General features: G+C 42.0%; 2 protein-coding genes across 15 annotated transcripts in view; one reads left to right on the forward strand and one right to left on the reverse strand.

Annotated features, from left to right (window-relative positions):
- The window catches only part of LOC144324117 (uncharacterized), a 582,294-nt gene that overhangs the window by 101,772 nt on the left and 466,623 nt on the right, over window positions 1–13,899 (forward strand). The gene's annotated exons all lie outside the window — the stretch shown is intronic.
- FSHR (follicle stimulating hormone receptor) overlaps window positions 1–13,899 on the reverse strand; it is a 167,947-nt gene that overhangs the window by 34,652 nt on the left and 119,396 nt on the right. For 6 of the 8 annotated variants that reach the window (XM_077915332.1, XM_077915333.1, XM_077915328.1 and 3 more), the window contains one exon: window positions 13,111–13,185. In XM_077915332.1, coding sequence (XP_077771458.1) covers window positions 13,111–13,185 — 75 coding nt within the window. The remainder of the gene's footprint in view (window positions 1–13,110; window positions 13,186–13,899) is intronic. The other 2 variants (XM_077915330.1, XM_077915335.1) reach the window with 1 other exon arrangement.

A 13,899-nucleotide genomic window follows, 5' to 3' on the forward strand; every position in this document is an offset into this window, starting at 1 on the left:
CTAAGAAAAATGTTTCTCTGAGTTTGATAAGCCACTCTAGCAAGTTAGCTGAACCCAACGAGGGATCATTGTGTCTAGTGAAGTTTGGCTCACTTTCTGCTTCCATCTTTAGAGCTCTGAGGGTGCCCTCTTTAGATTACCACCTTGCGAGGTAGGGTAAGAGACTGAATAACTCTTCTGCAATTGTTTAGAATATGTTAGCCCCAGAATAAGATTCTTGCTCTCAGCTCAACAATTGACCTTTACACATAACCATATCTGGATAGAAAGAAATCATGTGGTCTAGTGGCAAACTGAATCAAGGGAACTAAACTGAAGATAAATATTAGACAAAACAGGCCTGCATGTAAAAAATTAAAGTTTATGACAGGCTAATGTGCAGCTAGCTCTCACTGTTGATGTTATTTGTAGTTTTAATTTAGAGCTTTGTATCCGTGGTAAGGGCATATTTCAGTGTAAGAGGATATCCAAGCTGGTTTTGCCTGAGATACCAAGGGATGAGAGATGCTACATTCTGGTTGCTTGGTTCTTAGCTTCTCATGAAAATTGAACAGGAAAATGCTGTAGAGATCTTATGAGAAGGGTTTCTGGGGATGATTGTGAATATACCCTTCCCAGCCCTCTCTATGAGGAACTGTGGACGTTGCCTGCTGCTTCACATAGGTTGAGAAAATGACTTGAAGACCATGTTGCAGGTTTCTTAGCAGTCTCCTCCTACTTGGAGGACATAGTGACCAGTTTCTGACTTGGGCCAAGTGAGAGGCTGGCTAAAGTAGCAATAGACCAGAGGACTGCTATTTGGGAAGTAACAGAAGTCCTAAGGGCGGGTTATGCAGTCACAGTTCTGACCCAGACTTCTCTCAGAGGACGGACTGGAAAAGATCTTTGTCTTATACTTATGTAGCATATATGATTGACAAAGCTAATGCATGTTATCTCGTTTGACTTGACAGTGAGTTTCTGAGATGAGCATAATTATGATTCTTGTCTTAGAGATAAGGGAGGCAGCGCTCACAGTATAAAAAAGAAACAAGGGCAGCCCTGGTGGCTCAGCAGTTTAGCGCCGCCTTCAGCCCATGGCCTGGTCCTGGAAACCCGAGATCGAGTCCCACATCAGGCTCCCTGCATGGAGCCTGCTTCTCCCTCTGCCCGTGTCTCTGTCTCTCCGTCTGTCTGTCTCTCTCTCTCTCTGTGTGTGTCTCATGAATAAATAAACAAAATCTTTAAAAAAAATTACAAGAAAAAGTCATCACTTAAAAAACAAACAAACAAACAAACAAACAAAAACAATCCTCCTCCGAGAAACCCCCAAAAGACCAAAAACACTCGTATTTCTAGATTCAAACCAGAAAGAATCATGGTTAAAACTTAGCAACTACCTTAATAAGTGTTAGGCAACGTTGTAAAGGCCTTCCTGTATTGAAGTCCTTTAGTCCTGCCCACACTCTAGAAAGAAAAGGTAGTCTTATTAGCTACATTCTATAGATAACTGAAACTTTCAAAAGTTGTTTCCTCGACTTGTCTGCTAGAAAGCAGAAGAAATGGCAGGTGAACATGGCACTCTGGCTCCTTTGCCTTTACTGTGATGTTCTTTCCACTATAGCACATTGGCTACATAAGGACTTTTAAAATCTAAAGATCTCTCTAGGTTAGATTCACTGCCAACAAAGCATTGCCAAATGAAAAGCTTTTGGGACCTTCTTAGATGCCAATGTAAGAATAATTTTATTCAAACTACCGATTTGTGGCAAGCAGTTACTATTAAAATGCATAGGGGAGTCGCAAAAGAGTTAATATTTTAAACAGTTTGCACCCTTCCTTGCAACTCATTTCTAACATTAATTATTTAGGAAGCTATTTCTTAGGTACACTTCAACTTAGCCTGAGTAGATGATCACAAGTTCCAAATGGCAAACATTAATAAGGTGTCAGTGTTGTGCTCAGAACACTGAGTATGTTCTGTTGGCTTCATCCATGCTCTACACCTTCCCCGCCGTGGTGTGCCAGAAAGTGGGATGAACTGGGCTGGAGTCAGACATTCCTGGCTTCTGTTCTATCAAGTACCTAATCTCTGAGTTTTGAAATCCTCATTTGTAAATTGGGAAAAATCCATGCATACTATTTTTGAGAGGTGGGAAGATGAGGTGAATAGGTGTTCAATAAGTATCACTATCCCTATTTCTTGTGTCCCCCTATCATTTTGTAATCCCATTTTGTGAGTTTTGGCAATTCAGTCATCATCTGTGAACCTCAAATTTACGACCCGTAAAATGGAACTATCAAAATATCTCACAGGGCTTTTGTAAGACTGTATTATTTAATACCAAGTGCAAGCGCTTTTTAAGTTAGGATTCCTGTTACCCACCCCCATACCATCCATAAGGGCCTCTTCAAGTAAGCAAGTCTTGCTCTTGTTGCTGCTTTAAGCTTTAAAAGCAATCCTATACCCTGTTTCATCTTCTCCCTTTCTTTTCCTTCTTCTCAACAGCTTTTAGACAGAGAGAGGAACATTGTTTTGCTCTTCCTTGTGTTTAAGGCTCAGAAGGGTCTGGTTGCTTGCTTACAGGTTCTCACTGGCAGGACCCAGGCTGGAACATGGGTCTATGGCTCTTCTTGGTGTCTTGGCAAGTGAATCTGTGTTCACTTGGCTCCTGTGGTTTGTTCCTTGTCCAGAGAGACCTTGATGGGTGATCTTTATTAGGAGGCTCACCTGATTTCTTCCCTGCAGTCCACCAAATATCCTGCTCTCTTCCTTGCACCACTATCTTTAAAACCCAGACTGGTAAAGGAGGAGCTCCCCACTACTTGAATGCAACATTTTTTTGCAGGGTGTTTGCAATGGGTAAACGCATGATTAAACCACAGTAGAACATTTTTGTAATGTCTACTGGAGATGAAAATATTCTTCCTTAGAGCATTTGTCACTTCAGGGTTCACACTCTGGAATGTCCTAATACATTCCTCTGAAAACAGCAGCTGCTTCCCTTCCATTATCCATACAGACAGTTTAAAACTCAGACCTGCATTTTCATTAAGGGCCTACTATGTGCAAACCCTGTGTGCCCTGTGGGTGCCCAGAGATTAATTAAACACAGCCCTTACTCTGGATTTTCTGACACCAGAATCAGATGGTGACCTCTCACATCACTTCATTGCTCCCAGCCCTGAGCCACTTGATCTGCTTGCTGGCTGGTGAGTCCTCTGGGCTGCATTGCTTCTGTACTCATGCCTGGGGAGGACATCTTACCAGAGGGACATGTCAAGAGTTTGGGAGCAGGGCCATTCTGCTAGAACATGCCTGTGTTTGCATGTTTTTGTTCTTAGCTGACAACCTATGAACACACATTGTGAAAGAGAAAGATGAGGTAAATGAGAGCAGTAAGGAAAAAATGGGTCCCTCAACAAGGATTAGAGAGAGATAAAAACCAGGTGCATGAGACCTGCACAGCAAGCATCCTCTAAAAGAAAAAAATGCAGAGTTGAGCGCATTTTTTGTGCCCTGATCTGGGGATTTAGCTATGAGGACAACCTGGTCCCCACCTTGAGAGTAGCACAGAATCTCATAACTAGACTTCTCTTGTGTCGTCCTCCCTCCTGTTCTTGTCCTGCCTGCCCTGCCCAGTGTCCTCTGCATTTCCCGGCTTCCAGGGGCTGCTCCCAATCCTTAAGGAGATTCCTGTGTTAGCTCTAATCTCTTAATGTGTGGCCTCCCTTAGGGATAATTGCAAATCTAGAAGAGTCTGCAAAAGATAAAAACACACTTTAAACCTCCCAACATTGAGACTGCAGTGGTGGAAGATAAGGCAGCAGTTCATTCTTTATGGAGGTGGGGCCTTGCCTGATGCCCTTCAGGTTTGCCATTGGAGTTGTCTCTCCTGCATGTGCCTGAGGGAGCCCTTGCCAAGGATCTGGCCCTCCCAAGCCAGCTCCAGAGACTGCCAGGTGCTGTCTGCTGACCCCACTTCTGGTGTCTCCTGGCCTTTGCTGAGGCTGGCTGTGCTCATGCGTGAGGGACTGAAGTGGTTTCATCCTATGGGATGCATCCTATGGCCATCCTTTAGTTCCAAGAGTTGAGTTTCTGCTGTTACTAACTTAAGAGTAAATCTATAGCTGGTTTAAGTTCTTAACGTACCAAAAGGATCTCAGCATTTAAAAGGTCTACATGAATTCTGTGTGGAAGAGGAGCCTGATCTGGGAAATACAGTGTTTGGCAGGATGCTGTATTTTCCTTTCTGGTAGAGAGAATTTCTCCTTCCATACAAGGTTCTTCATGCTGAATCTGAATATGCTGAACTACGGACCGGCAGTGACACTGGAAGCCCCAGATTTGTGAATATATTGTTTAGACACTAAGCACTTGAGAGAAGAGACTTAGAGGACGTAGAGTCCATTTTCCTCTTTTCTTTTTAACCTCTTGAAGCATATTATTTTCATTTTGTGGATGAAGAAACTGATCCTAAAAGGATCAGTCCTCATTATCAGGGGGAAATGGGAACCATTGAGGAAGAATAGGGACGGAGCTTCACGCAGCTCATTTGGGACTTGTTTCTCTGTGAACTCTCTCTAGACTTGTCTTCACATCTGACTTCAGGTGATGACATTCAGGCTTTATTTAAAAATTAATGAGGTAAGGACATGCTTACCTCACAAGAAGGTATAGACGATGAAAATATAATTCAGAGACTCTGCAAGTGGATTGAGTATGGTTACCTAAGTGCTTTGGAGTGGATCCCATGGGACTTATCTCTCCCTCTAGAAACCTCCAAACCTGGAGTCTATCATTATCAATTCTTGGGTTTCACACTGCCTTCTCTAGGCCTCTCTTACAAAAATGGAAATTCCTCTAGAAAGAAGAACATCATGACCCAAACATGTTGATGTACACTGATGGATCAAGTAATAGTCTTGCTGATGGAAAAGACAAGCTGCTTGTAGGAGAAAACACAGTCAACAGGTTAGAGGAATGAGGAGAAGAGGTGAGCAGTATGAAAACCTCACCTTCTTGATGATCAGTTAAGAGAAGGTTCTTGCCCTCCTTGAGCTGCCATGCTCGGGCAGCAACCTCACCCTGAACATCATTTCAGAAGAAAAATCTGACCCTATTTTCCTAGCATTGACAATGGCAGCAAAGTTGCCTCAGCTAGACACCTAACTGATAAAAGCAACTGTATAATTTCCATTGTGCCCATTTTTGTAGTCACGACGACATCCTTAGATCCTTACAACATTGACAGCCAGGGAGATAGCTAATAATTCCTTTCCAATAATCACCAGCCCCTGTGTAAAAGGACTTCTGGCCCCATATGCAGGATGGTTCTATGTGGGATGTACTTAGGTGAGGCATGGGGGAAGGAAGACTTTGGGGGTTATTAGGGTTGAGGGGCAAAAATCACTGTCCTCACTTGGGTCCATGTCTGACCTAGAAGTAAATCACATAGCAATGATTCTTTTTAGAACTGTGTCCCCTGTTGAACACGTCTCCCCAGTCCTCCAGGTGCCACCATTACTGTACCCTGGAATTATAGCAGCTGCCCCTTAGTAGGTCTCCCTTGAGTGTATAGTCTGTACCTACTGGCCAATCTACAGACCAAATAATTGTCATCTTGTTGCTCTGCTGCTCAAAATCTTAGAGCTTACTCTTTAGTAGTAGGCCTGAACTCCCCTCTTTTAATTTCTTTTTTCGAATCTTACCAAACCCAGTCTATCCTAATGCAGTTCTACTCCTCAGTGTGTAGCTTCTTTTGAGTTGGGACTTAGTTTCTCCCCCTCCTCTGCCTACTTCATGGTCTTTTCACCTTATATGCATTTGCTCATCTCTTCCCACCCCTCCCTGCCACAGGAAGTCCCTCTTTTCTGTCTTTCCAAATTTTATTTATCCCTTAAGTTGCAGCTAAGTGCTCTGATTACTGCAGCCCAAAGTATTGGGTCAGTCCTCTCATTTATGACCAGTACCACACAGCTCTACAGATGTGTTGCTCCCAGCGATTAATGGATGCTAGCTAACCTTTCTCCACCAAAGACTGAGCAGCTTGAGAGCTGTCCATAGATGTCTCCTATATTTCTCACAAGGCCATGCCCTCCATCCTTTTTCAACCACCCCGTTTATAAACTATTACTCTCTACTTGGCCTGCATTATCTTTCTTTATACCACTAACAACACCTAACATTATCCAGCATTGTTTCTTCAACTAGAATATAAGTTCCATAAGGGCAGAGGCTTCATCTATCTTGCCATCCTTTGTATACCCAGTAACTGCTACAAAGCCTAGAATATAGTAGGACTTCAGTAAATGATTGTTGAATGATTGAATGAATGAGTTTTTATTTATTGGCCAATTCATATCCAAAGTGATGGAGGAGAAAAGGGGAATCAATCCTTTCCACTATGTATGTGGCTGCCATACTTCTAAAACTGAACCCTCAGATGGTCCTTTTCCCATCAGAAAAGAGAGCCAAACTTGGCTGTACACCCATAATACTCCAATTCATAGAGGTATAGAGGTATTGCACATTCCTGTCAGGAGAGCCCTGTAATCAGGGTCTATAGGCAAGGCCAGCTTACTGCTACAAAATGCATGGACTTTTACTACTCGGCCTACTTCACGGATTGCTCTGAGGTTCAAATGCAAGAAAGTATAACAAAAGGTGTTAAATTGTAAATCAACATAAAAATGGGAAGCATTAGTTGACCAGCTGGTGGTGTGAAGAACTGGAATTAATTTTTTTTTTTAATTATTTATGATAGTCACACAGAGAGAGAGAGAGAGAGAGAGAGAGAGAGGCAGAGACACAGGCAGAGGAAGAAGCAGGCTCCATGCACTGGGAGCCTGACGTGGGATTCGATCCCAGGTGTCCAGGATCACGCCCTGGGCCAAAGGCAGGTGCTAAACCACTGCGCCACCCAGGGATCCCTGGAATTAATTTTTATGGAGACGGCAAGGGATATTGCGGACAACGAGTATTGAAAATAAACATTAAAAGGCAGAGTTAGGAGCTCTCCAGTAGAACCCTGAAAGATAATGCAGTTTTGCTTGTTTGGAAGACCTTTCTAGATACATCAGAAGTTCAGTAAGAAGGATGCTTTTTTCCTTTGAGAAGCAAGAATTATGTATTCCCACATTTGAATACTGGTCAGTGGATCCTTTCCGAAAGAAAAAGTTAAAAAAGCTTTCAAAAACGTTAGGAATATTGATGGGGGCGGAATATCCCACCATCATCACTATTGTCATCAGCATCTCAAATGAATCCTTGCCAATGATCTCAAAAGGTAGATATTACTTTATTTTCTTTCTTTCTTTCTTTCTTTTTTTTTTTTAAATTTAAGCCTAGGGGAGAACTGTGGAACAAAGATAGATGAAGTCACTTATGTGGACTCTCTTAGCTAGTAAATAACAGGGTCAAGAATTTAATAAGAATTGCTAACATTTATTAAGAATTTTCTAAACATCAGTCTTTGTTCTTAATGACTTCTTTAATATAATACAAAGATGCAGGTTAATGTTATTCCTGGCTTATAGAAAGGAAGACTGAGATTGAGAAATAAAACCATTCCTTAAGGTCACACAACTAGGAAGGGCAGGAGCCAAGACCTAAGCCTAGACAGGTGGCTCTGGAGCCCATGTACTTCTATACTACTCTGTGCTGCTGCCTGAGTCCCTAGTATCTGTTCTTTGAGATGTCCAACATATGGTTCAACTTTTATAATCAGAGAAGCTATTTTCATTACTCTTACTAAATAAAATGAGGGAGGAATACAGAACAGAAAGTGGGGGATTTAAGGGAGGGATGGGGAAGAAACAGCCTGAGTTGCTTAGGTGAGTTCTAATGAAGACTCTCCTGGAATTATTCCTGGCTGGAGAAAGCAGATGGTGTGGCTGCTGTTAACAGGGATCCTAAGGAGGGTCTAACAAGCCTGCCTGTGAGTAGAAGATGGTTGTCAGTTGGGGAGGGGCCCTACCCAGCTGTGTGAAGGGTTTGCTAAAATGGAATTAGGGCTTATTGAGAAGTAAAGAGCAACATCCAGCTGCCTGAGAATTACATTGACAGGATGCAAAGGCAAGAGAATATTGTGTAAACCTTATTTACAGATCAATAGATAATCTTTCATACACAAAAGGTCAGCTCCAGGAAGGCAGAGCAGCAAAGAAAGAAATATAGCCTGCAAATACAATATTGACTTAAAAAATGCACCCAGATGAATCCTTTGATGTATATTCTTCTAGTCAAAGTACATTTCTTTATTCATGAGTTTTTTTCTAACCACTTTAGGTTCCTCAGTGAGGTATGAAGGCAGTGATGAAGAATGTTGATTTCTAGTTGTCTTGAATTCTGTGCCATCAAATGATGAGCATGAAATGGAATCAATGCTGAAAATTTCAGAACAACATTTCTGTGTGTGTGTGTGTGTGTGTGTGTGTGTGTGTGGCAATTAGGATGCTCAAGTCAAATGGAAACTTACCCCTAACCCCTTGTAATTTCCTGCTTTGGTGGCTATGATAATAAACATTTATCCTGGCTTCAGGAAAATAAACAACTATTCAATCCTCCTGGTTCCCTCTGGATTCCTTCATCCATTTTGTGTTTCTCCTTTGCCTTGAAGCAAGTAGTTCATCATCCCAAAGAGTATCTGAAATCGTTGCCATCCACCTCTACCTGGCTGCTGGATTGTAAGGCCATTTATGACTGCTGCTCAGACACAAATAAGCATGGAAGGAAAAGGAAGCTTTACTGGGCTTTGTTTCCATTATAGACTCTTTCAGATTAGAGGTCCAACTAATTTAGATCCCTTATCAGTATGGAAACTTTTTCAAAGGGCCACAGTCTGAGCCCTGAATAGAAGTATTGCTGGTAGAAGTGCCTCTGGAGTGCAGAGTTGATATGGTTCCCAGGGTCACCATATGCCACATCTGAAGGAAGAAAAGCCCACTCTTGAAAAGCCCACTCTTGGCAATAAGTCAAAAGACTTAAGATGGACAACTCTTCCTCTTAACTTCCTGGGGGAGATCAGCAAGGCAGTGGATGTGAAAGAATTTTACACACTGTAGAATTATATAAATATTTTTTTCAGAGTAATAAAGGAGGATACTTTGACAATGACACAGTTCCTCCAAACTGCATACAAATTCTTTTCTCAAATGCGCTGAGAACAGTAACCTCCTCTTATGAAAGGATGTGGCTGGAATGGGTCACCTACAGCTTTGTCTAAACTGGTGGGGGAGCCAGGCGGGACTGGGGACTGACTATTCAACCCTTCAGAGTGAGCAAAGGACACAAAGCAGAGGCTGGATTGATGACTGATGGCATAGATTTTAGCTTCTTCCAGCGTCAAAGTCATAGCCTGGCCCCTCTATTTGGTCAAAGTTTCCATTCCTCCCCCCTAGGGCTATGCCTTCTATGCCCACATCTTCCCAGTTCCTCCCCAGATCTAATCCCCTAGAGGGAAGGCTGAGGGTCCTCATTAATAAGAGTGAATGGTGTTGACCACAAAGTGTGGCCCAATGATGGGTCTAATTATGGATCTCTTGATTTAAAACTTGGCAATGATTCCTCATACCTTATTCACCTACTCCCAGCCCAGCGTTCTGACTACTATTCATGCTGTTATTATCAAGGGCAATGGAATATGTATTGAAGGGATGGTTTTCTTCTTGGCTCTATTCTCTGTAGGAGTACTTTTCACTTCACGTATGAGTGGCCGTCAACCTGCATGCTCTAACGTGATTTTATTCTGTTATTGAAGATTCTGTGGCTCCCATATTCCACTCAGACTATTTTTAAGTGTAAAGGGAGAGAAAGAAGGGAAGATGACAGTTGGGAAAGAAAGCAAAAAGGATTGAAAGAAGCCAACTGGGTAGTAGGCACTAATAATTTTCTTTGTATAATTATTATTTCTTCTTCTTCTTCTTTCTTTTCTTTCTTTCTTTCTTTCTTTCTTTCTTTCTTTCTTTCTTAGCACAGGAGCAGGAAGGGGGAGGGGCAGAGGGGGTAAGAAAATCTTAGGCAAGTTCTATGTCCAGTATGGAGCCCAATGCAGGGCTTGATCTCACAACCCTGAGATCACAACTTGAGCCAAAATCAAGAGTCAGACACTTAACTGACTGAGCCACCCAGGCATTCTTGTTTGTATAGTTATTTATAGTTTGTATACTGAAAAACAATTTTCAAAATGTTTTTTACAGACAAATCTTACCCTATTTACAGATAAGGAAACGGAGGCTTAGAAAACTTTGCTATCTACCTAATAAATATCAGTATCCCACCTGGAAATCAGTACCTTCTGCCATCATATATAATTTTTTTTTCTGTACTGCTCCATGAAATGTAAGGGCATTTCCCAAACTTGTCTTCTTAAACTCATGACAAACAGTGTAAGTAAAAGCTGAAGGTCTTAGTGACCACCATAACTCTTATTCAGCCCTTACTGGACTTTTCCTGAGAGTCGACTGGTAAACTCTGGTTGGCCAGAAATAATTATCCTATAAAATGCTCAGTACATTTATTAACGTTTTTGAACACTTCATACTTCGTGTAATATCTTCATATATCTCACTTGAGGGTCCTATACAAGTGTATCTCAGAGATCCAGCAATTGATCTAAGAGTAAATAGTGGGTTGAAGATGAAGTTATAGGCTTTTTAAAAAAATTCTAAGACCGATGCCTTTTTTGTTATGCCATATTTCTTCCACTGTTATGTGTCTAATCCAGGTTTGCCTCTGCAGACAGTATAGCAAAGTCCATTTGGGGAGCCAAGCCTCCCAAGTCTGAAACTAGAAGAGGTCATAACCCTGACTTCTGAGCATGACTGCCTACACTTGTGGGGCATAGTGCAAAATGAAATGCAGGGCTCTTTGTTAAAAACATGTTTAAGCATTTCAAGACAGTAACAGCAGGGAATTAAATGCAGTGGGGGGCCCTCTGGGTATGGGGTGCTTTTGAGCATCAAGCCCTATGTGACTGCAAGGGCAGTGAAACTAGCCCTGCCTCTGACAGTAACTCAGGAATTGACAACCTTGATTATTTCTCAGACCCTTTCCAGGGCTCCTGTCAGGGAGAGGAAGTTCCATGTCATAGACTCTGTTCTGTTATATCTTTTATTCCCTTAGTCACTCAGAACTGAGTGACTGTATTGTATACAATGGCCAAGTGTTGCTCATTGTACCTACTAACTCCAGTTCTTATGGATAAAAATTGAGGATTAGTCAAAGTATCACTAGCAGCTACTAATAATATGAGCATTCACCATGTGACAGGCATAGTGTAAAACTTTTTACATACTTTAAAGTGGTTATAAAGATGTCCTCTATTCTCTATCCTTCCTTGCATTGACATACCTTATTTTGTGACTTTGCAGCTTTTTCCATAAAAAAAAAAAAAAGTAAAGTCTATTTCTTTACCTCTTGAATCAAGGCTGGCCCCATGAGTTCCTTTGGCTAATAAAATGCTCCAGAAGAGGGATCCCTGGGTGGCGCAGCGGTTTGGCGCCTGCCTTTGGCCCAGGGCGCGATCCTGGAGACCCAGGATCGAATCCCACGTCAGGCTCCCGGTGCATGGAGCCTGCTTCTCCCTCTGCCTATGTCTCTGCCTCTCTCTCTCTCTCTCTCTCTGTGACTATCATAAATAAATAAAAATTAAAAAAAAATGCTCCAGAAGAGACAGTGTACTAGTTCAGGGTGTAGATCTCAAGAGGCTTAAAAGCTTTAGCTCTCTGTTGGGACCCCAAGACTGCCATTAGAACAAGTCTTTGTTAGCCTACTGAAATGAGCATCACTTTGTGGAGACCTGTCACCTCAACTGAGACCATCTGCAGCAGCCAGCCACCAGTTGATCTGCCACCAAACTGTAGTTACTTAAGTGAGCTTAGCTGAGGCCTGGCGAAGAGTCCAGGCCGCAGATCCATTCCACAGATCAACTCAGGTGAGAGGCAATAAATAGCTGTTGCTTTAAACCTTTTTTTTTTTTTTTGGCAGGGGTGGGGTTGATACATTATTATATTATAGGTAACAGATATATATCTATCATTACTATTATTTCCATTCTTGTGACAGGGAAATAAACTTTGAGAGATTAAGTTCTAGCCTATGAAAAGTAGCTAGTGAAGGGGCTTAGTGTGACTTCTAGCCCAACTTCTTTTTTTTTTTTAAGATTTATTTATTTATTTATTCATCACACACACACACACACACACACACACACACACACACACACACACACACACAGTGGGGGGGAGGGAGAAGCAGGCTCCATGCAGGGAGCCCGATGTGGGACTTGATCCCGGGTCTCCAGGATCACGCTCTGGGCTAAAGGCGGTGCTAAACCGCTGAGCCACCGGGCTGCCCTACTTCTAGCCCAACTTCTTATGTGGCATTTTATGGGGTCCTATCCTAGTACTCTGGGCTCTGTCAGGCACTCAGCTATTTTGAAAGCCATTTGAATGGAAGAAGCAGGGTTTTTGCTGATGGGGCAGGCTCAAAGGATGGAGCTCAAACACTAGGAATCTCTCTGCTGATACAATACCATGTCTATTATTAACTAAAACTCACAAAATAAATCACTGTAATGTATCAAAGAAAAAATGCATATGTGCAGAACCAAAGAGATGATGTCTTTGAGGTCGAGGTCACAGCTAAATGCTAGCACAAATTCTGGCTGCATCTTATTAACACTAAATTATGACTGAGTTCTGCAAGAGGTCCATGTGACAATTCCATTAATGCAAATGGCATGGCTTATGATGTCTGTTTTTGTAAATGAAAATAAAAATGCAATTATATTAGTGGAACTCACTTATTAAACTAAAATAAAATCCGCCGGGGATTCCCGGGTGGCTTAGCGGTTTAGCACCTGCCTTTGGCCCAGGGCATGATCCTGGAGTCCTGGAATCAAGTCCCACATTGGGCTCCCTGCATGGAGCCTGCTTTTCCCTCTGCCTCTCTCTATCTCTCATGAATAAATAAATAAAATCTTTTTAAAAAAATCCACCAGCAAGTGTTATCCCACATCTTTTATAAAAAACTGTTGTTCCCCGGAGTAGCAAGTGGACATTTTACTAAAACAGGAATACACAATTTGTTTATAGAGGGGGCACCAGAATATCTATAAAAGTTCTTACAAATATCGTAGGTTGGGAAGGCTCTGGAAGGCATCAGGGTCGATGTATAGCAGGTTGTTGGCCTTTTCAATTCTACTGCAAAACAGAAGAACATGCACATGAACTAACATTAAGAAATGCTGTAGTATTTTTCACATTATACAAAGAGTATATCAGTCATTCACCTACTTATCCATCTATCCATCCATCATTTTAACAAAAAGTTGAGACTGCATGCAGTGTTTTTACTACACCAAACTGTACACACTAAGTATTAACCCATTTTTCTCCCATAACTAATGTCCTCTTGCGACCTGTTAATCATAGCCAAACAAAGCACTGGTTGACTGGGTCCTTTTCACTCAGTACACTGCATCTTGAAACCAGTAAGTGTCTGAGGAGGCTAAGAGGGCAGGGATGAGACTTAGGGAAAAAAAAAAAAAAAGTAAAGAGGCAAAGGAAAACAAAGGTCACATGAAAAGCAGTGGACATCTCTGATTTTAACCAGCACAGTAGCTGGGAATGTGCTGGTGATTTCCTTCCAGCTATAGACAGGTTGCTCTCACAGTTCCTGAAATGTGGTGACTTCTGCCCTTATTGGCTTTTTCTGTGTCCTGATCAATAGTCTGGAGGTGAGCATGTTCACATTTGGATTCCAACAGAGAGAGGCTGCCCTTTCCTCATCTTGCTGGATCAATGTATATTTGCAGAGATGCTCTGTGTTAATTACTTCCTCCCTGTTTCATTAGCTTTTATGTTGCAGTAACCTGTAGCTACCCAGATCCAAGTGCCAGGTAATTAATTATTTTA

This window comes from Canis aureus, chromosome 11 (assembly GCF_053574225.1).
Source record: "Canis aureus isolate CA01 chromosome 11, VMU_Caureus_v.1.0, whole genome shotgun sequence".
NCBI lineage: Eukaryota > Metazoa > Chordata > Mammalia > Carnivora > Canidae > Canis > Canis aureus.